Genomic DNA, 20460 nt, shown 5'->3' with positions numbered 1-20460 from the left:
ACCGGGCCATTCATCAACCCAGGCGGCTTTCACACCTCCTCGGATCAGAGGCACAAATCCATCAATATGATCTCCTTCCAGATGGCCTAAATAAAGGTACAAGTAGTTTTGCTATAACATGATTAGTTAACATTCCCAAGAAAACTGTTATAGAATAGGCTGTGGTTGCCTTCAAAGCACATACTTAGACAGGTTTCCTCAATCGCGGTCACACCATAACCAATGTACTTAATGCAAAATGTTCACTGATCTATCAATCACATTACAATCAATTAACATTAGAGAAACATATTATAGCAGAACCACCTGTACTATTCAATACGGACCCACAACATCAGAAGATGTTTCCTGGAGTCTGCGTACATCAGTCCTAGAACGGCTGCACCATTTCAAAAAGTCTCACAATGGCCAGCGAACAAAGTGGCAAAAGGCTGTGCTTGTTCCCTGATGAGGTTCTTCAGGAATAAGGACAACTTGCTTCCCTTTCTGAGGTGGCTGGTAAGGCCACCATGGAACCTGCAAACCCCACCGGGGTGGAATGGAAATACCTGTTGGCCAGAATGGTGATTAGTATCTTTGTGATGGGATTTCCTCTATTGCTTATGTTCAGCTTTCCAGAAGAAACTCAAGGCTCACAGTACCTTCCCAAATTCACTTTAAACAATCTTGAGCCAAGGATTCTCATAAATCGCTGAAGTTGTAACATGCCCTTCAGAGCCTTTGCGTACAAATTGAATCTTTTCCTCATATCGGTATTTATATATTTTTGCACATTTTACTCCATATTCATACTTCTAACATTAGTTTTATATAATTCTTTACTCTTTATAATTGGTGGATGTTGTCATTTCTTTTCACATGTAGCACTAACACACCACAGTAAATTCCCAATGCATGGAAATGTATATAGTGAGTAAACTCTCAACAGAGTCCATTTCCAGAGTAAGACCTCGGGTATTAGAGTCAACTCTGTAGAACCAGAGCTTCCTGCTTGGGAAAGGACACTGAACTTGATTCACTTGTCTTACCAATTGACTAGACAATTTGCCAGAGGCAGAAATCTCTGGACCAGGTGGTAGAAGATTGATATGGATTAGTAACCACTGTTCTGCATGGATAGAGGTGGATGACTAGCCTGTTTCCATACAGTAGTCCATGAGGTGGCATTTCTCTGGAAAGTTCAGGGAGGCATTGGTGAAACCTATCATGGATACCTACCCTTATTCAGAGAATTGTTCGCAATATAGAAAACACAGAAACATAGAAAACCTACAACACAGTATAGGCCCTTCGACCCACAAAGCTGTACCAAACATATCCTTACCTTAGAAGTTACCCAGGGTTACCTATAGCCCTTTATTTTTCGGAGCTCCATGTACCTGTCCAGGAGCCTCTTAAAAGACCCTATCATATCTGCCTTCTCCACCATCGCTGGCAGCCCATTCCACGCACTCACCACTCTCTGCATAAAAAAAACTTACCCCTGACATCTCCTCTGTACCTACTTCCAAGCACCTTAAACCTGTGCCCTCTCATGCTAGTCATTTCAGCCCTGAGAAAAAGCCTCTGACTATCCACACAATCAATGCCTCTCATCATCTTATACACCTCCATCAGGTCACCTCTCATCCTCCGTCACTCCAAGGAAAAAAGGCCAAGTTCACTCAACCTATTCTCATAAGGCATACTCCCAAATCCAGGCAACATCCTTGTAAATCTCCTCTGCACCTTTTCTATGGTTTCCACGTCCTTCCTGTAGTGAGGCAACCGGAACAGAGCACAGTACTTCAAGTGGGGTCTGACCAGGGTCCTATATAGCTGCAACATTACCTCTTGGTTCCTAAACTCAATGCCATGATTGATAAATGTCAATACACCGTATGCCTCCTTAACTACAGAGTCAACTTGTGCAGTAGCTTTGAGTGTCCTATGGACTCGGACCCCAAAATCCCTCTGATCCTCCACACTGCCAAGAGTCTTACCATTAATACTATATTCTGCCATCATATTTGACCTACCAAAATGAACCACCTCACATTTATCTAGGTTGAACTCCATCTGCAACTTCTCAGCCCAGTTTTGCATCCTATTGATGTCCCACTGTAACCTTTGAAAGCCCTCCACATTATCCACAACACCTCCAACCTTTGTGTCATCGGCAAATTTACTAACCCATCCCTCCACTTCTATGTGAACTTCTTCCTCGGTATTGTGGTATAACTTTATTTTTGGACAGGAGGCATTGTGCAGCAAGGGCAAGTTGGTGGAAAGCTTTTGTTTTGAAGACGGTTCATGTCCAGCTCATTCTCCTGTGCTTCGGTGAACAAATAAAAATGATGACTCGGAGTTTGTCTTCTGCATATGCTGCTGTCTTCATGCTGCACCTCGATGACAGAATTGGAGTGATTGTGGTGGCATCCGTTAGTCTCGCAAGACCATGGATCTGCGCCTGGAAAGTCTTGCTTCAGTCTGTGTTAGAGCAGCGTCTGTTGTGGCTGTAGAGTCCCACATGGGAGTGACAGTCTCGGCTGCAGCGACTGCACTTGAAGGCACTGTCCTCTAGTGTTGTCTTGTTGCTGTTTTTCCAACGAGTGTGCTTTTCTTCAGCAGCAAGTCTCAGCTTCTCTTCTCCTCTTTTTAGACCTCTGCGTAGTTCCAGCTTCCAGTGAGAGCGATCGCTTGCGATGTCCTCCCACCTCTCGATGTTCATTTTCAGTGACTTCATGTCTCTCTTGCAAACATCTTTGAAAAGAAGATGGGGCCGCCCTTGTGCTCTCTTGCCGGAAGCCAGTTCCCTGTACAGCAGGTCTTTCGGGATCCTCCCGTCTGTCATGCGGTGTACCTGGCCCAGCCAGCAGAGATGGTGTTGTTGGAGCAGGGTGAAGAAGCTGGGTATCTAGGCGTGGGCCAGGACCTCATTGTTGGTGACTCGGTCAGTCCACGTGATGTCCAGGATGCATCTCAGGCTGTGAAGGTGGAAGGCATTGAGACACCGCTCTTGTCTGTAGTACAGCCTCCAGGTTTCGCTGCTGTAAAGCAGTGTGCTAAGGACGCAGGCCCTGTGGACTGCAACTTTGGTGTGCGTCGTCAGCTTTCTGTTCTCCCAGACGCTCTTTGTCAGCCTGGCGAATGTTGAGGCTGCTCGTCCGATCTGTCTATTGATCTCGGGGTCTAGGGAGAGGCTGTCCGTGATGGTGGAACCAAGATATGTAAACTCGTGAACTACCTCCAGCTCGTAGTTGTTAATGGTAATGGCAGGGCGGTGCTCAATGTCTTGGCCCAACGCGTTGGTTTTCTTCAGGCTGATGGTCAAGCTGAAGTCCTGGCAGGCTCTTCAGAAGCTGTCCATGAGGCATTGCAGTTGCTCTTCAGAGTGTGTTGCCAGTACCGCATAGTCTGCAAACAACATGTCCCTGATGAGTACTTCACGAGCCTTGGTTTTTGCCCTCAGCCGGGACAGACTGAACAGCCTCCCGTCCGATCTGGTGTGGAGGTAGACACCATCAGTTGATGTTCCAAAGGCGTGCTTCAGCATGACTGCGAAGAAGATGCTAAACAGGGTGGAGGCAATCACACAGCCCTGTTTCATACCGCTGCGGATGTTGAAGGCCTCCGAAGAAGAGCCATCAAACTGAATGACGCCCTTCATGTCTATGTGGAATGACTGAACTATCCTGAGGAGCCTCGGGGGACAGCCAATCCTGGCGAGGATTTTGAACAGGCCGTCTCTGCTCACAAGGTCGAAAGCCTTCATAAGGTCAATGAAAGTGACGTAGAGTGGTTGTCTTTGCTCTCTGCATTTCTCTTGTAGCTGTCGAAGGGAAAAGATCATGTTGATTGTGGAGCGTTCCGACCTGAAATACATTCCCATATCCATTTATCCAGGAGATTCATTCCACTGTAGGAAGGTACTTGTGAATGTGAGATCCCACACTGCAGTGATTGAGGAGAGAGAGGTGCAATGGGAAAGGTGTTGCAACAACCACCTCAAACTCATGGTTAAGGAGACCAAGAAACTGATTATGAACTTCAGGGTTGACAAGTTGGGAGAACACGCACCAGTTCGCATTAAGGGGTAGGTGGTAGAAAACATAAGCAGCTCCAAATTCCTGGGTCCATCTTGGGTCCAACACATTGATGCAATCAGAATCAAGTTTAATATCACTGGCATATATCATGAAATTTTTTTTAATGTACATTGCAATACATGATAATACAGGGGAAGACTGAATTAGAGTAACTGTATGTATACTAAATAATTAAATTAAATCAGTAGCGCAAAAACAAAAATTTTTTTTTTTTTTTTTTAAAGTTCATGGCTTCAATGTCCATTTAGAAATCAGATGACAGAAAAGAAGGAGCTGTTCCTGAATCACTGAACGTGAGCCTTCAGGCTTCTGTACCTCCTGATGTTAACAATGAGAAGACGCAAAGAAGGCATGCCAGCTGCTTTACTTCATTTAGAGTGTGAAGATATTTAGTATGTCACCAAAGACTGCTACAAGTTTCGACAGATGTGCCCATGGAGAGCATTCTGACTGTGCATCACGGCCAGGTATGGAGGCTCCAACGCACAGAACTGAAAGAGGTTCCAGAGTGTTGTTCACTCAGCAAGCTCCATCATAGGCACAATCCTCCCCACGATAGAGGACATCTTCATGAGGCTGAACCTCAAGGGAACGGCATCCATCGTTAAGAACCCTCACCATCTTTGCTTAATAACCATCGGAGAAAAAGTATGAGAGTCAGAGGACCCACACTCGATGTTTTAAGAACACCTTCTTCCGCTCCACTACATTTCTGAATGGTCCATGAACACTACCTCCTTATCTGTCTTCTGCCCAATTTTATTTTTAAAACTTTTATGATTTGCTGACATAAAACAACAAATGTCATGACATATGTCAGTTATAGTAAACCTGATTCTGATTGGATCTGTGCAGGAACTATGGGAATCCCAGCTTCCCTGTCATCAGGTAGCAAATATAGAATGGAGACGATTTACTCAGGGCAGCCAAAGTCTCATCTGGGTGACATATTTAAAGGTTCTTGTAATTTCAAAAAGGATTGTGTAGGGGGATCGACGCTGGTTCCTGTATTTTTGCTTGGAGTTGCCACACTGTGAAGATCATGTTCTCCAGACGTACAGAATCCACACAGCAGCTCTGTAATCAGTGGCAGGTGGCTGCGGAGGAGGATCTGGCAGGTGACAGAGAGCTGGAAGACCTCTCTGTATCTCTTTCTTGAACACAGTCACAATTTCAGCATGTCCATTCTTTGTACACATAGGAAATTATGCTTTGCCAACAAGCCATCAAGTTTCAGCAGGGATACCGTGTGCTTCCAAGGCCTTGACTTTTCGCTTGATAAATGACAATTTCAACTCTAGTTGATCTGGGTGGCAGCTAAACTGAAGGGCATGGTGTGCTGTGGAATACAATCATGGATCAAGCCCAGAGTTTCCACTGGAAAGTTTCTCAAAGTGTTCTTTTGAGTAAGTGCTGACGGCTTCTCTGGCCTTAATAAGCTCTCCTCTGTGCTGGCTCCCACTGGGATGAGATCTGGGGTTGCTTTGGTTATAAGTGGTTTTGGCAGTGCTGAAGAACAATTGTATATTGTGGTTTTAGTGAAAAACAGATCTCCTGTGCTCTTTCCACACACCATCAGCAGTTTTGGTCACAAGACAATGATTGTTGGACCTTGACCTTTAAGAAGTTGTTGGGTTGTTTCTTTTCTCCTTTCAGCTCGATGGAGCTTCCAATTGGAAAGTCTTTGCAACTAATTAGCTGCTGGATCTCCTGCTGATTCTCAGTAAAGTCTGGACAAGCTGTGATATGGAGCTGAACCATATGTGCCAACCAGTGCCTTAGAAAATGCCACATACTGTTGGGCAAAGAGAAAATATTTCCCATTCTCAGGCATGAATGTCTGTCATCTCAATAATTCACAAAATATTCATCATATATTCATGCTGGTTGAGCAATGCCAGGATATGTTCTCCTCGGTATGGGCAGTGATCTCTTTACGTCACCTAGTAGTGTGCAGACCTGGGCACATACAACTTCTGCTCCACAGATTGCCCCTAATCAGTATCAGGGAGCCATCGAGCCTGACTGAATTAGGTCAATGGAATGCTGTATTTGTGCTAGACAAAACAGAAGTAGACAGATGTGAACAATATGCAGTAGTGTTTTGATCCAATTTATTTATGGACCAAGCATAGAAAGCTCACCACTGAATCGCCTAGTCTGCTACTGATTAAAATTTTCTCCATTCTCCATTAAGACCATAAGACATAGGAGCAGAATTAGGCCATTTGGCCCATTGAGTCTGCTCCACCACTCAATTGTGGCTGATCTCCCCCCCCCCCCCGCCCCAGTCCCACTCCCTGGCCTTCTCCTCGTAACCTTTGATGCCATTTCCAATCAAGAACCTATCAATCTCTACCTTAAATACACCCCAATCACCTGACCTCCACAGCTGCCTGTGGCAACAAATTCCACAAATTCACCACCCTCTGGCTACAGAAGTTTTGCTGCATCTCTGTTTTAAGTGGCTGCCCTGCTATCCTGAGTCGGTGCCCTCTTGTCCCAGCCTCCCCCAACATAGGTAACATCCTTTCCACATTTGAAAGGTTTCAGTGAGATCCCCCTCATGCTTCTAAATTCCAGTGAGTACAGATACAGAGCCATCAAACATTCCTCATATAGTAACCCTTTCATTCCCAGAATTATCCTTGTGAACCTCCTCTGAACCTTCTCCAATGCCAGCCATCATTTGTTACTCAAGGAGCCCAAAACTGTTCAAAATACTCAAGATGAGGCCTTATCGGTGCCTTATAGAGCCTCAGCATCACAACCCTGCTCTTGCATTCAAGACCTCTTGAAATGAATGCTAACATTGCATTTGACTTCCTCACCACCAACTCAACCTGCATTTTTGAACATTGTATTTCATTTGCCACTTTCCTGCACATTCTCCTAATCTGTCTAAGTCCTTCTGCAGCCTACCTTTTTCCTCAACACTACCTGCCCCTCCACTAACCTTCGTATCATCCGCAAACTTGGCAACAAAGGCATTTATTCCATCATCTAAATCATTGATATACAGCATAAAAAGAAGTGGTCCCAACACCGACCACAGTGGAATACCACTTGTCACTGGCAGCCAACCAGAAAATGATCCTTTTATTCCCACTCACTGTCTCCCACCAATCAGCCAATGCTCTAACTATGCCAGTAACTTTGCTGTAATACAATGGGCTCTTAACTTAGTAAGCAGTCTCATGTGTGGCACCTTGTCAAAGGCCTTCTGAAAGTCCAAATATACAACATCCACTGCATCCCCTTTATCGATCCTACTTGTACACTCCTCAAAGAATTCCAATCTTTATCCTATCTTGTCCTGTGTCACCAAGTACTCCATAACCTCATCCTTAACAACTGACTCCAACATCTTCCTAACCACTGAGATCAGGCTAACTGGTCTATAATTTCCTTTCTGCTGCCTTCCTCCTTTCTTAAAGAGTGGAGTGATATTTGCAATTTTCCAATCCTCTCGTACCATGCCAGAGTCTAATGATTTTTGAAAGATCATTACTAATGCCTCCATAATCTCTATCCCTATCTCTTTCAGAACCCTGGGTGCAGTTCATTTGGTTCGGGTGACTTGTATACCCTTAGGTCTTCCAGCTCTTTGAGCATTTTCTCCCTTGTAATGGTAACTGCACTCACTTCTCTTCCCTCACACTGCTAGTGTCTTCCACAGTGAAGACTGATACAAAATACTTATTTAGTTCATCTGCCATCTTCTTGTCTCCTGTTATTATTTCTCCAGCCTCATTTTCTAGCGGTCCTATATCTACTCTCATTTCTCTTTTTTTTACATACTTGAAAAAGCTTTTACTATCCACTTATATTGTTTGCTAGCTTGCTTTCATATTTCATCTTTTTCCTTCTAATGATACATTTAGTTGCTGTCCGTGGGCTTTTAAAAGCTTCCCAATCCTCTATCTTCCCACTAATTTTTGCTTTGTTGTATGCCTTGCTTTTACATTAGCTTTGACCTCCCTTGTCAGCCACGGTTGTACTATTTTGCCATTTGAGTATTTCTTCATTTTGGGAATATACCAATCCTGCAACTTCCTCATTTTTCCCAGAAACTCATGCCATTGCTGCTCTGCTGTCATCTCCGCCAGCATCTCCTTTCAATTTACTTGGGCCAACTCCTCTCTCATACCATTGTAATTGGCTTTACTCCACTGAAATACTGTTACGTCAGACTTTACTTTCTCCCTATCAAATTTCAAGTTGAAATCAATCTTACTGTGATCACTGCCTCTTACTCCCTAATCACCTCCAGTTCATTACATAAAACCCAATCCAGTATAGCTGATTCCCTAGTAGGCTCAGTGACAAACTGCTCTAAAAAGCCATCTTGTAGGCATTCAACAAACACACTCTCTTGAGATCCATTAGACTTCCCAATCGGCCTGCATGTTGAAATCTCCCATCACTAACAAATCATTGTCACGTCTTTTCTAGTTTCTTTTGTAATCTGTGGTCCACATCCCAGCTGCTGTTGGGAGTTCTGTTTACCTGCCATCAGGGTCCTTTTACCCTTGAGTTAAGAAACTACAACCCACAAGGATTCATCATCTTCCAATCCTCTGTCACATCTTTCTACTCATTTGATGCCATTCTTTACCAGCAGAGCCACACCACCTCTTCTGCCTCCCTTCCTATCCCTCTGATACAACATGTAACCTTAGACATTCAGCTTCAATCTCCAACCATCTTTCAGCCATGATCCAGTGATGGCCACAAGATCATACCTGACAATCTGTAATAGTGCAACGAGATCATCCACCTTGTATTTTATAATCCGTGCACAGAGATGTCACATTTTGAGCACTGTATTTGCTACCCATTTTGATTCTGTTGTCCTAAAGCACTGGTATTTACCTGCTGGTGCAATTTTGTCCTATCATCTGGCTGCCCTTCCTGACAAGTCTGACTGCACACTATCTTTGCTTTTTTTTTTAACCATACATCCTATCCTGAGTCCCTTCACTCTAGGGGCACCCCTGCCATGGATAGGATTAGGGATTTTTTTTTTTGCAACACAGCACATCACTAAGCATTGGGCTTCCAAAGGATCAAGGCTCAATTTTATCCACCATATACATTTTACATGTATTAGGAATTTGTTATGGTGCAACAACATTCAACAATTACAAAGGATCACACAAAAATATATTAGATATTAAAATACAGATATGATGCAAAATGTGCATAAATACCAGCATGTATTTACAACATAAACAGCATTATAAAAAGTGGTTTAAAGTGTTTACAGTGCAGTGCCAGGACTGAGGTAATAGATAGAGGGGATGGGGTAGCTAAACAGAATGGTAATTCCCTAGAGGAAAAAACTTCTAAAATGGAATGAGGTTTCTGTTTTAATAGCCTTATGTCACTTTCCAATGGGGAGCTTTTGAAAAAGGGGGGTTTGATAGGTGGCTTGTATCTTCTTTGATTTTTCCTGCCCACTTTGTTGTCCTGGAGGCGTACAAATCCCACAGTGATGGTAGACTCCAGCCAATGACTTTTTCTGCTGACCTGACAGCTCACTGTAGTTTTCATATATTGCAAGAGGACGCTGCACCGAACCAGACAGTGATGTCTGAGCAAGCTTGACAACTGGTATAAACAAGGGGCTTCAGAATATCAAAGATCTGTGCCCACATCACCATCTGACCCACAGGAAGACTCAGTTCCTGTAACACACATGACAGACTTTATCCTCTTAATCTGGTGTGGATCCGAATCTTATTCTAGAGGGCAGGAAGCCAACATACCACATAGAACATCAGTCTCTGTCCAACTAAACAATAGAAAGGGTGCAGAGGAGATTTACCAGGATGTTGCCTGGATTGGGGAGCATGCCTTATGAGAATAGGTTGAGTGAACTTGGCCCTTTCTCCTCGGAGCAACAGAAGATGAGAGGTGACCTGATAGAGGTGTATAAGATGATGGGAGGCATTGATTGTATGGATAGCCAGAGGCTTTCTCCCAGGGCAAAAATGGGTAACACAAGGGGGCATAGTTTTAAGGTGCTCAAAAGTAGGTACAGAAGGGATGTCAGGGCTAAGTTTTTCACACAGGGAGTGGTGGGTTTGCAGAATGCACTGTCGGCAACAGTGGTGGAGGTGGATACAATAGAGTATTTTAAGAGACTCTCAGATAGGTACATGGAGCTTAGAAAAATAGAGGGCTATGCGGTAGGGTAATCCCAGGTAGTTTCAAGAGTAGGTTACATGGTCGGCACAATATTGTAGGCCAAGGGATCTGTAATGTGCTGTAGATTTCTATGTTCTAACTGGGAAACGTCTCTTATTCTTGAAAGCCTTCTTCCACTTCAGTTAAAACTACCAATTGTATTTGCAGACAAATCATTGCAAGTTCTGATTGGGAAAAAAACACTTATGTGCATCCAACAATATCCATCATCCAAGCCAAAATTTCAGGATTCAGAACTTTTTCGGACTTGTTCCTTAAAAGTTAAGCATTGCCAATATGTATGCATCTGGCAGTTGAGTAGAGGTTTCACAAGCAATACCTGCTGGAGGACCACCACTATTACAGGAAGATAAACTGTCTCATCTCCATTTTTGTTACAGCAAATGAAGATGGCACATGCTAGCTGGAAATTAGTTGGGCAGTACCTGAAGCAATGCAGTAGTGCATATGGTAGTGCTCCTGCCTCATAGATCCAGCGACCCAGGTTCAATCCTGAACTCCAGTGTAGGCTGCACGGAATTTGCATGCTCTCCTAATGACTGTATGGGTTACTAACTATACTCTCCTTTATGTAAATGCAAGTTAATTGGCCACTGTAAATTTCCTCTAGTACAGTGCCTATAAAAAGTATTCACCCCACCCCTTGGAAGTTTTCATGTTTTGTTATTTTACAACATTGAATTCCATTGAATTGAATTTGGCTTTTTAAACACTCATCCACAGAAAAGACTCTTTTGTATCAAAGTGAAAACAAATATCTACAAATTGGTGTAAACTTATTACAATTATTAAACAAAAAATTTGATTGCATAATTACTCAACCCCCTTCAAGTTAGTATTTAGTAGATGCACCTTTGGCAGCAATTACAGCCTTGAGTCTGTGTGGATAGGTCTCTATCAGCTTTGCACATCTGGACACTGCAATTTCTCCCCATTCTTCTTTACAAAACTGCTCAAGCTCTGTCAGATTGCATGGGGATCATGAGTGAACAGCCCTTTTCAAATCCAGCCACAAATTCTCAATTGGATTGAGTACAGACTCTGACTTGGCCACTCCAGGACATTAACTTTGTGTTTTAGCCATTCCTGTGTAGCTTTAGCTACATGCTTGGGGTCATTGTCTTGCTGAAAAACAAATCTTCTCCCAAGTAACAGTTCTCTTGCAGACTGTATCAGGTTTTCCTCCAGGATTTCCCTGTATTGTGCTGCATTCATTTTACCTTCTACCTTCACAAGCCTTCCAGGGCCTGCTGCAGTGAAGCATCCCCACAGCATGATGTAGCCACCACCATGTTTCATGGTAGGGATGTTGTGTTTTTGATTATACCCGGTGTTCGGTTTTTGCCAAACATAACGTTTAGACTGATGGCCAAAAAGCTCAATTTTGGTTTCATCAGACCATAGAACCTTCTTCCAGCTGACTTCAGAGTTTCCCACATGCCTTCTGGCAAACTCTATATGAGATTTCATGAGTTTTTTTTTCCCAACAGTGGCTTTCTCTATGCCACTCTCCTATAAAGCTGCAACTGGTAAAGCACCTGGACAAAAGTTGTTGTATGCGCAGTCTCTCCCATCTCAGACACTGAAGCTTGCAACTGCTCCAGAGTTGTCATAGGTCTTTTGGTGTCCCTTACTATTCCCCTTCTTGCACGGTGACTCCATTTTTGAGGACGGCCTGCCCTAGGTAGATTTACAGCTGTGCAATTTTCTTTCCTTTTCATGATGATTGACTTCACTGTAATCCATGGGATATTCAGTGACTTGGAAATTTTCCTGTATCCATCTCCTGATTTGTGCTTTTCAATACCTTTTTTGAGAGTTGCTTGGAATGTTCTTGTGTCTTCATAGTGTATTTTTTGCCAAGATACTGACTCACCAGCAGTAGGAACTTCCAGATACAGGAGTATTTTTACCACAATCAGTTGAAACACATTGACTGCACACAGATCTCCAAAAACAGATCTCCATTTAACTAATTATGCGACTTCTAAAAATAATTGGCTGCACCAGCGATGATTTGGTGTGTCATATTAAAGGGAGATGAATACTTATGCAATCAATTATTTTGTGTTTTATATCTGTAATTAATTTAGATGACTTTGTAGTGATCCGTTTTCACTTTGATGTGAAAAAGTCATTTTCTATTGATAAGTGTCAAAAAAAAGCCAAATTAAATCCACTGTGATTCAATGTTTTAAAACAATAAAACATGAGAACTTCCAAGGGGGTGAATACTTTTTATAGGCACTGTATTTAGTTTAATAATAGAATCTGGAGAGTGTAAAGAGGAATGTTGGGAAAAGTGTAGAATTATTGTAAAAATGAGTGATTGATGGTCAGCACAGGCTTGCTGGGCTGAAACGTCTGTTTCGATACTGTATGACTCTAATTCTGAAAAGCAGTTAGCATACAAGCTGAAGATCCTTGTCAGAATTATGAGCCAACGGTGATCATAGTTGACTCCAACATTCAAAATGTTTATTTATAGTAGCTTACCTGGTTGCTAGGAGACAGAGGCGGCTGTTGCTGAGCCAGGGTTGGGCCTTGAGACCTGGGCTGCTGGGCACCTGGTAAGATGGGTCTCATCTGGTGCATGCGTTGCTGAATTCTCTGAGCCATGGCTTGCTGCTGCATGTGCTGCAGGCGGAGCTGGGCCAGGTTAATCTGCCCTTGAACCTTGCTCGTGTTATTGTCCTGGGGCTGCAGGCTTGGTCCCGTCGGCACATTAGGACCAATGCTGGATGGAACTGAACTCTTATCCAAGACCAAGGAACCTGTCGGCAGTCGGGAGAGAAAAAGCCATCACAGACCTTCTATTTTAGACCAAACTATGGAGTAACCTCCATCACTACAACCTTTTCCAGTTCTGAGTTTGGATCAACAATACAGAACAGACAAATAGGCAATTCATTCCCACCCCCCCCCCCACCTTTTTTCCCCTGTCCCTTTCAGAACAAGTCACCACCATCCAGACCTTGCCAGCTACTCACTGCTACCATGGGACAGAAGACACAGGAGTCTGAAATCCCACATCACCAGGTTCAAGGACAACTACTTCCCTTCAATTGTTTGATTCTTGAACCAACCAGCACAATCCTAATCACTATAGTTCAGTAAAACTATGGCCACTTTGATCACTTTGCATTAAAATAAGCTTTCCTTTTGTTCTTACTGTGTTTTCTTGGAAAAATTGTGTATACTCTATGCTTAGTTTGTTTTCCTTGTGAATACTGCTTAAATAATGTTATTTGCCCGTAATGCTGCAGCAAGCACATTTGTGCATACGTGTACTTGACCATATGACTATAAACAACTTTCAGTTTGAACTCTAGCATTTTATTAATACAAGAGATTATTGCCTGCCTGCTCAAAAACCATGGAGCATCCTTACAAGTGGCAAACAATCACAACAGCCAATTGCACAGAGCAAGATCCCATAAAGAGCTATGCAAGTCATACAGCATGCGAATAGGCTTTTGAGTCCATACTGGCCACCAAGTATCTAGCCACTCATGATCTCTTTACAGAAGTGTCTCAGTCTGATTTCCCTGAAACCAAGACCAGTTTTCCCACTGGGGATTTGATGGCTCTCCTCCAACTTGTGTCATGGGATCTTCTGCACTCCTTTGAGGAAATAGGTAGGGATTTGATCTAAAGTTCCACCTGGGTGAAGGACAGGCCAGTAGGCAACAGGGAACATTCTTAACAGATTTATTCCTGGTTTATCCTAAGAGGGATGATTAAACAGACTGAGCCTAGGGTTCAGAAGAAAGAAAGGTGATTGCATTGAAACAAAAAAATCTTACAAGGTTTAACTGGACAAATGTAGACTTGACATCTCATGTGGCTAGGCTGCCTAGAATCAGGAGTCAATGTCTCATGATACGGGGTCTGCCATTTTGAACAGAGTAAGAAGAAACTTCTTGATCAAGGGGAAGTTTGCAATTCTCTACCCAAAACAATGATAGGGCAGGGGTTCCCAATCTTTTTTTATGTCCTGACCTCTACCATTAACCAAGGGGTCTGAGGACCCCAGTTTGGGAACCCCTGCAGTAGAGACTCGTTTGCTGAGTAAATTCAAGGCACTATTTTTTTTTAGTACTAAAAGCATCAAAGTGGAGAGGACTGGCACTGGAAAGTGCCACTGTGCTTAAAAAGATCAGGCACAACCTTATCGAATGGCACAACGGGTCAGTGGGGTCGAATACGCTGACTGATTTTGTTAAGAAATTATCTTAATGTGCTCCTGGGCGGCAGTGGATGTTGAAAATATGACCTACATCAGGAGCATCTAAGAGTCCAGCTGATGCAGCACCTCTAGACCATGAACAAAGTAGGTGGCAGCATTGACCTTAAGACCTCAAATGGCATCAAACTAATAAAGACTCCCAAACTAAAAGGTGGTTGGCTATCTCAAAACTTGACTGAAGTCTGCAATATCCGTTATTCATTCCAACTTACCCAAGTTGAGAACATTTTTTGCCCAGAAGGTTGGGTCACAGTGAAACCGGACAGAGCTGGTGGCTACCGGGGAGGCGTCACATCTAGCCCGAAGAATGTACCTCAGCTGAAATGTGATCTGCAATCAAAGCAGAGGTTCGCCATTGACATACCGAAAACTTTCAATGCTATAATGCAACATACATGTGTGACCTCAAGCCTACAGTCTCTACTTCCCAATAGAACAGCTAGTGTTGGTGCTGAAGAAGTATTAACTAGCTCAGAAACACCAGCCCATCTCACCCAGACCATGCTAAGTTTTCCTATGTTGATGTAGAATGTCTATGTCGAATAAAACTCCTCTCATTCCAGATATCCCTGTGCAAATTCCCCCAACTTCAGACAAGGCACTCCTTTTCTTCTGCTGAAACAACATAACTTAGTTCCAAGTATAGACAAGAGTTCTACAGCCAGCAGTACAATCCTCCTGGCATCCAGCCCAGACATCAGTGGTCTCTCTTAATTATGTTGCTTATAAGGGTTGCCCTTTAAAGGCCTGTACACTCTACACTGATGCAGTGTTCATCATTATCTTAAAGGGATTACAGGTGATGTCCACATTATTCAAGGTTTGCATTCCTAGAAAACACAATGCGATGCTACATCACCAGCGAATGCTCAAGAAACGCAAGCTGAAAAAAATACATTTTGTGTTAATTTGTTTATTCTCCCCACATTTGTCCAGTAAGAGCACATTTTATTTGCATCTCAAATCTTTGGGCGGTGATTTGTGGATTCTTTAAGGGCGAATTACCATTACTTGAATGACTAACGTGATGGTCACCTGTACAATTCAGGGAACACTAGTTCAAAGCCAACCATTAAAATTTGAGATTTTGAAATTAATATTCCTTTTATCTTGGAATTGAAAGCTGTTTTCAGTAAAAGAAGCCTCAAACCTGTTAGACCAACATAACAGTGCAACTGTACTCTGCTCCCACTCAGTCTAGACTGCTTTAGGCTTTGGTCTCCCATGAATCTGGTGGACACAAGTTCCACTGTGAAGTGGCTTAGCAAGGCATTCAAGTTTCATTAATCTGTTTCAACAACTCTCTGGGATTTTCTCAAGGGGAACAGTAAATGCAACCCCACCAGTGAAGTCCACAGCTTCAGCATGAAAACAGAGACTGCATTGTGTCTTTTCAAATGCACAGCCAGAACTTGAAGCCAGCAAACGTCCAAGCTGCATTTCTGTGCCAGTCTGGAGGTAAGAGATGTCAGCTGCTCCCAATGCCCACCCCAGCCCCTTTCTCAGCCTGCCTGGTTTGTCTGTTAGGTTGGTGAACCATCCAAATCACCAAGTAATGACTGTGCTTTGCTATTGCTTCTCTGCCAGAGCATCAGAGATGGAACAAGAGAAAGTGGCCTCAGTGGTCTGGGTTACAAAAAATTCCACCCAGGCCCGTGCTGTAAATTTCACTGCAAGTTGAGGACGAAGGAGAGGTCTGTGGTCACTGTCCATGATGCATTAATCACGTACCAGTCGTTTGCTATACAGCAGAGCTATGCTGCTTCTGTTGGAGATAGCCCACTTTGCGAAGTTCATGACATGCTCCACTTGCTTCGAGAGCCCAGAGATCTCAAGTTGCTGTTGGAGAAGTTTTGCTTGACGGTCTTTGGTTACACTCTGCAAAAAAAAAAAGCCCCAAAAGAAAGAAAAATCAGCCATCAGCACTGCTGATTTGAGATAATGCATTGTAAATCAAATAGATCTAAAGTCTTTGGATACCTCCAATAATCATGCAGCAGATAAACAAACCCACTGTCCTCTCCAACCTCCAAGCACCTACTTCGCTTATCAGACAGAATCCAGTGTTATTCTTCCCACATTCCCATCAACTCTTTTCAGATTCCAGCACTCACCTACAGCTAAGGGCAATTTACAGTGGCCATTTAACCTACCGATGTGTTTAGAATGTGGGAGGAAACCAGAGTACCCAGAGGAAACCCATATGACCATAGGGAGAACACCCAAACTCCACACAGACAGCTTTGGGAGATCAGAATTGAACCCAGGTCTCTGGGACTCCTGTTGTGGTGAGATTAAAATTCTTTACAGTGGGAAAGATGTAATTTATTACAGCTCATTTCATAGCGCAGTATATATCACTTTATAGTCAATGTGGTCTTTCAAAGTATGGACACTGTTCAAACACATGACCATGAACAGGAAACGTCCTGAACCCAGCAAACAGCATTTTGATAATAGGACAACGGGTGCATGTTCTGTTGGATGAGTGGATTTTTGCTCCAACCTTAGAGGTACCTCATTTGAAAGGTTCCTCAGAAATACAGACCCTCTCCCAATACACCAGATTCACCACTGCACCAGATTTTGCTGGAATAGGATGAACTATGAAGTGCGGAGGGTGAAGGAGGAAATTCCAGACCTTAATGCCTAGATGGCTGAAGTAATGTTCACCAAGGCAGACAGAAGTGAAGAGTAAAGGGGGGTGTGCAAAAGGCTAAAAGTGAAGGAGCCTCAAAGGAAACCAAAGAATATTTTACCTCCAGCTGCTGCAACAAAGCTTTCCCTTTCTTGTTAATCTCGATCATTAGTGTGAAGACGGCCACTTTGATGTCCTGCTCAACTTTCTTACAGTTTTCATTTACTTCATTAATCCTGTAACACAAGCAGGATCACTGAGCTTCGTCGTATGTAAAGTTATTACCAACTGCCTTACTCAGATTAGGCCAAATCTAAAAACACTGTATCCATATACTCGCGCAAGACTCATTATACAGACAACCACACCTACTTGCCTGTATTCACTCTGATAGGGCTTATAAAACATTCAGGTTGATTGCCAACTAGAAGCTACAACCAGCTCAATTGATGGAGAGAGAGAATTTAAACAACAGTCACACTCATCACTCACCCAAAACAGTCTTTCAGCATCTATATAGGCAAAGGATTAGTCAGCATTGTACAGCTGACAACCTAGTCACTCTGTTTGTGTTTCACAATGTTTTGATGAGATGAATGAAGGGCTGTTGGATCAGGTGAAGTTGTTAAACAAATACCATCAGGACAGCATCTTGGAATAGGGTTGGGGAGGTCCACAAAAGAACATGATAAAAAAAAAGTCCAACACATCTCTCCACACCCCTCAAATCCCTCACACATTCCTGCCAATGCTCAGCCCTCTCTTTTGAAACACCTAACTAATTTTTATCTCCTCCCTACATAGTTCATTAAGATCACTCTTAGAACACTTCTCTCTGCTCTAAGAAACTTTCTTCCCTGCTGGCTGGCCAAATAATCCTCAGCCTATGGGTTATGAGGACCCCACATAGAGTGGAGTGGAGGTCATTGTGGAGTGAGTGAGTGATGTGCATTGAGCTCTCAGTGAAGAGGGATAGTGCAAGGGCATGAGAGTACTGGTGAGAAAGAAATCAAAGTGCATGAGGGAATGGCAGACAGGGAAAGAGAACCACTGATAGGACGGGGAGATATTTGGAGTGACAATACAACTTACTATTCTAAATAGATCCAGTCAGTGTCTTTGCCACTTTTGTTCAGGAAAGTGATCAAAAAAAGTTGAAAAGTAAATTTATTATCAAGATATATTTATGTCACCAAATACCACCCTAAGATTCATTTTCTTGCAGACATTCTCAGTAGAACAAGGAAATACAGTAAGTCAATGAAAGAACGCACACAAAGGGTGGCCAACATTCAAAGTGCAAAAAACAAATTGTACAAATACAAAACAATAATAATATTAATTAATTAATATCAATACTAAATACATATGATGTGCTTATTTATTGTTATTTTAGGGTAGAGTGCTTGAAAGTGAGTCCTTTGGTTGTGGAATCAGTTCAGTATTGAGGTGAGTGAAGTTACCCATTAGGTTCAGGTGCCTGATGGGTGAAGGGCAATAATTGTTTCTGAACCTGGTGGTGTGGCACCCAAAGCTCTTGTACTTCCTTCCTGAGAAAGAGAAGAAAGCAACATGAAGCACAAGGGAGGAGTCTACCCCATGTCATACCTGTTCTGGATCTGACTGGCCGTGTACTGGATATAGTTTCTCTTCTCTTGCAGTTTGGCAGTCAGTGTGTCAATGATAACCTTCTGATTGTTGAAGGCCTCTTCTAGAAACTGGTACCTGTAGAAACAAATTCACTCAGCAACACTGAAAACCCACTTGCGTCCCAGTTGTTTCCTAGCAAGCACAGCACTGTGATTATTCAGCCAACAAGTCCATGCCATCATTTAGACTACAGAGCAGCTTCAACACACATTAGTACATTAAGTAGATCCTAACACGATTGTGTTGCAGGAAGGAGGCAGTTGCCAGCATTGGGGGTGTGTAGTGGGCGGAATGGTTGGAGGGCAAAGATCATACATCCTCCTAAAGCAAGGGGTTTAAAGTGAAAAACTGTCATCTCCAAAGACATACTATAGCACTGTGCTGGCAACAGTAAGGAAACAATCAAACGGCTAAATTATTCTGTTCCCTTGCCTGATCAAAGAAAACAGAAAGTGGGCAGGGAGGGAGGGAGGGGCATGCAATAGCACAGAGCCTGTGAAATCATCACCCACATTTAAAACGTCATGCTTTCAAAAAGACCAAAGACAAAAGCAGGAGACCACAGCTAGGAATTTCTGAACAGGTTTAAGGACCCTTTAAAAAGTACAAGAGGTTTTGATTCCATGCTCAGCAATGCTGCTGCAGTGAAACGCACTCAACCAGTTTAACTAGTACTGTAAGATTCAGAGTAACGCTCTCAACAGTTTAACTGGTACTGCAAGATTCAGAATGAAATACTCTCACCAGTTTAACTAGTACTGCAAGTTTCAGAGTGAAATACTCTCACCACTTTATCTGGTACTGTAAGATTCAGAATGAAATATTCTCACCACTTTATTCAGTATTTTAAGATTCAGAGTGAAACGCTCTCACCAGTTTAACTGGTACTGTAAGTTTCAGGTTACAGCTCTTGTGTGATGGTTTCAGTCCCTCACTCAATATACTCTCAGGTGAGTGACTGACTCCAATGTTACAGATATGTACTAGGTACCAAAGCTAAACCCCAGTGCAATACAGAGACGTACAGAAACTATTAAAGCTGTATTTCTATGATATGCAGGAGCAGACCAGTACCAGCCAATGCTGTATCCAAGTATCAGTGACCACACTTACCCAAACAGTCCTCTTCAGATACAGTAACAGGTTATATAAACCAGCACTGCACCTCAGCATTATACAAAAAAACCTGTGAAATTCCCATTGTCCTAATGGTCTTATAAATACAGAATCTAATGAAACACAGGTAATACACTAAAGTAGATCAGTATTGTGGCCCAGTATAAGAGCAACTGATATGTACCGATGAAGTGCAGACTCACTTAAAACTATTGATACCATAGTACACAGTGAAGATCCAAATAATTTCCATAACATTAGACTGCGACTGACCTGTATCCATTAACACTATAGGACAACAAGACCACTAGAGATGGGAGCAGAATTGCGACATTCCACTCATCAGTCTGCTCTGACATTCCATATTCTCTGATCTATTAACCCTCTCAACCCTATTCTCCTGCTTCCTCCCCGTAACTTTCTCCCTTACTAAAGGCTGATTTATACTTGTGCGTCAAATGGGTGCCGTAACCTACGCAAGTGGCCTACGTGCGTTGTGAGCATTT

At 42.9% G+C, this 20460-nt stretch overlaps 1 protein-coding gene across 1 annotated transcript in view; it reads right to left on the bottom strand.

The window, feature by feature from the left end:
* Nucleotides 1–20460, bottom strand: part of LOC134351709 (transcription intermediary factor 1-alpha-like) — a 163748-nt gene that overhangs the window by 24122 nt on the left and 119166 nt on the right. The window contains exons 5-9 of the mRNA XM_063058260.1: nt 18797–18913; nt 17310–17424; nt 16282–16428; nt 14763–14880; nt 12798–13075 (exon numbers count right to left, since the gene is read on the bottom strand). Of these exons, the coding sequence (XP_062914330.1) occupies nt 12798–13075; nt 14763–14880; nt 16282–16428; nt 17310–17424; nt 18797–18913 (775 nt within the window). The remainder of the gene's footprint in view (nt 1–12797; nt 13076–14762; nt 14881–16281; nt 16429–17309; nt 17425–18796; nt 18914–20460) is intronic.

Source organism: Mobula hypostoma, chromosome 9 (genome assembly GCF_963921235.1).
Source record: "Mobula hypostoma chromosome 9, sMobHyp1.1, whole genome shotgun sequence".
In the NCBI taxonomy this organism is placed as follows: Eukaryota; Metazoa; Chordata; class Chondrichthyes; order Myliobatiformes; family Myliobatidae; genus Mobula; species Mobula hypostoma.
The sequence above is the reverse complement of the archived record's forward strand: the minus strand, read 5'-3'. Positions and strand labels throughout refer to the sequence as shown.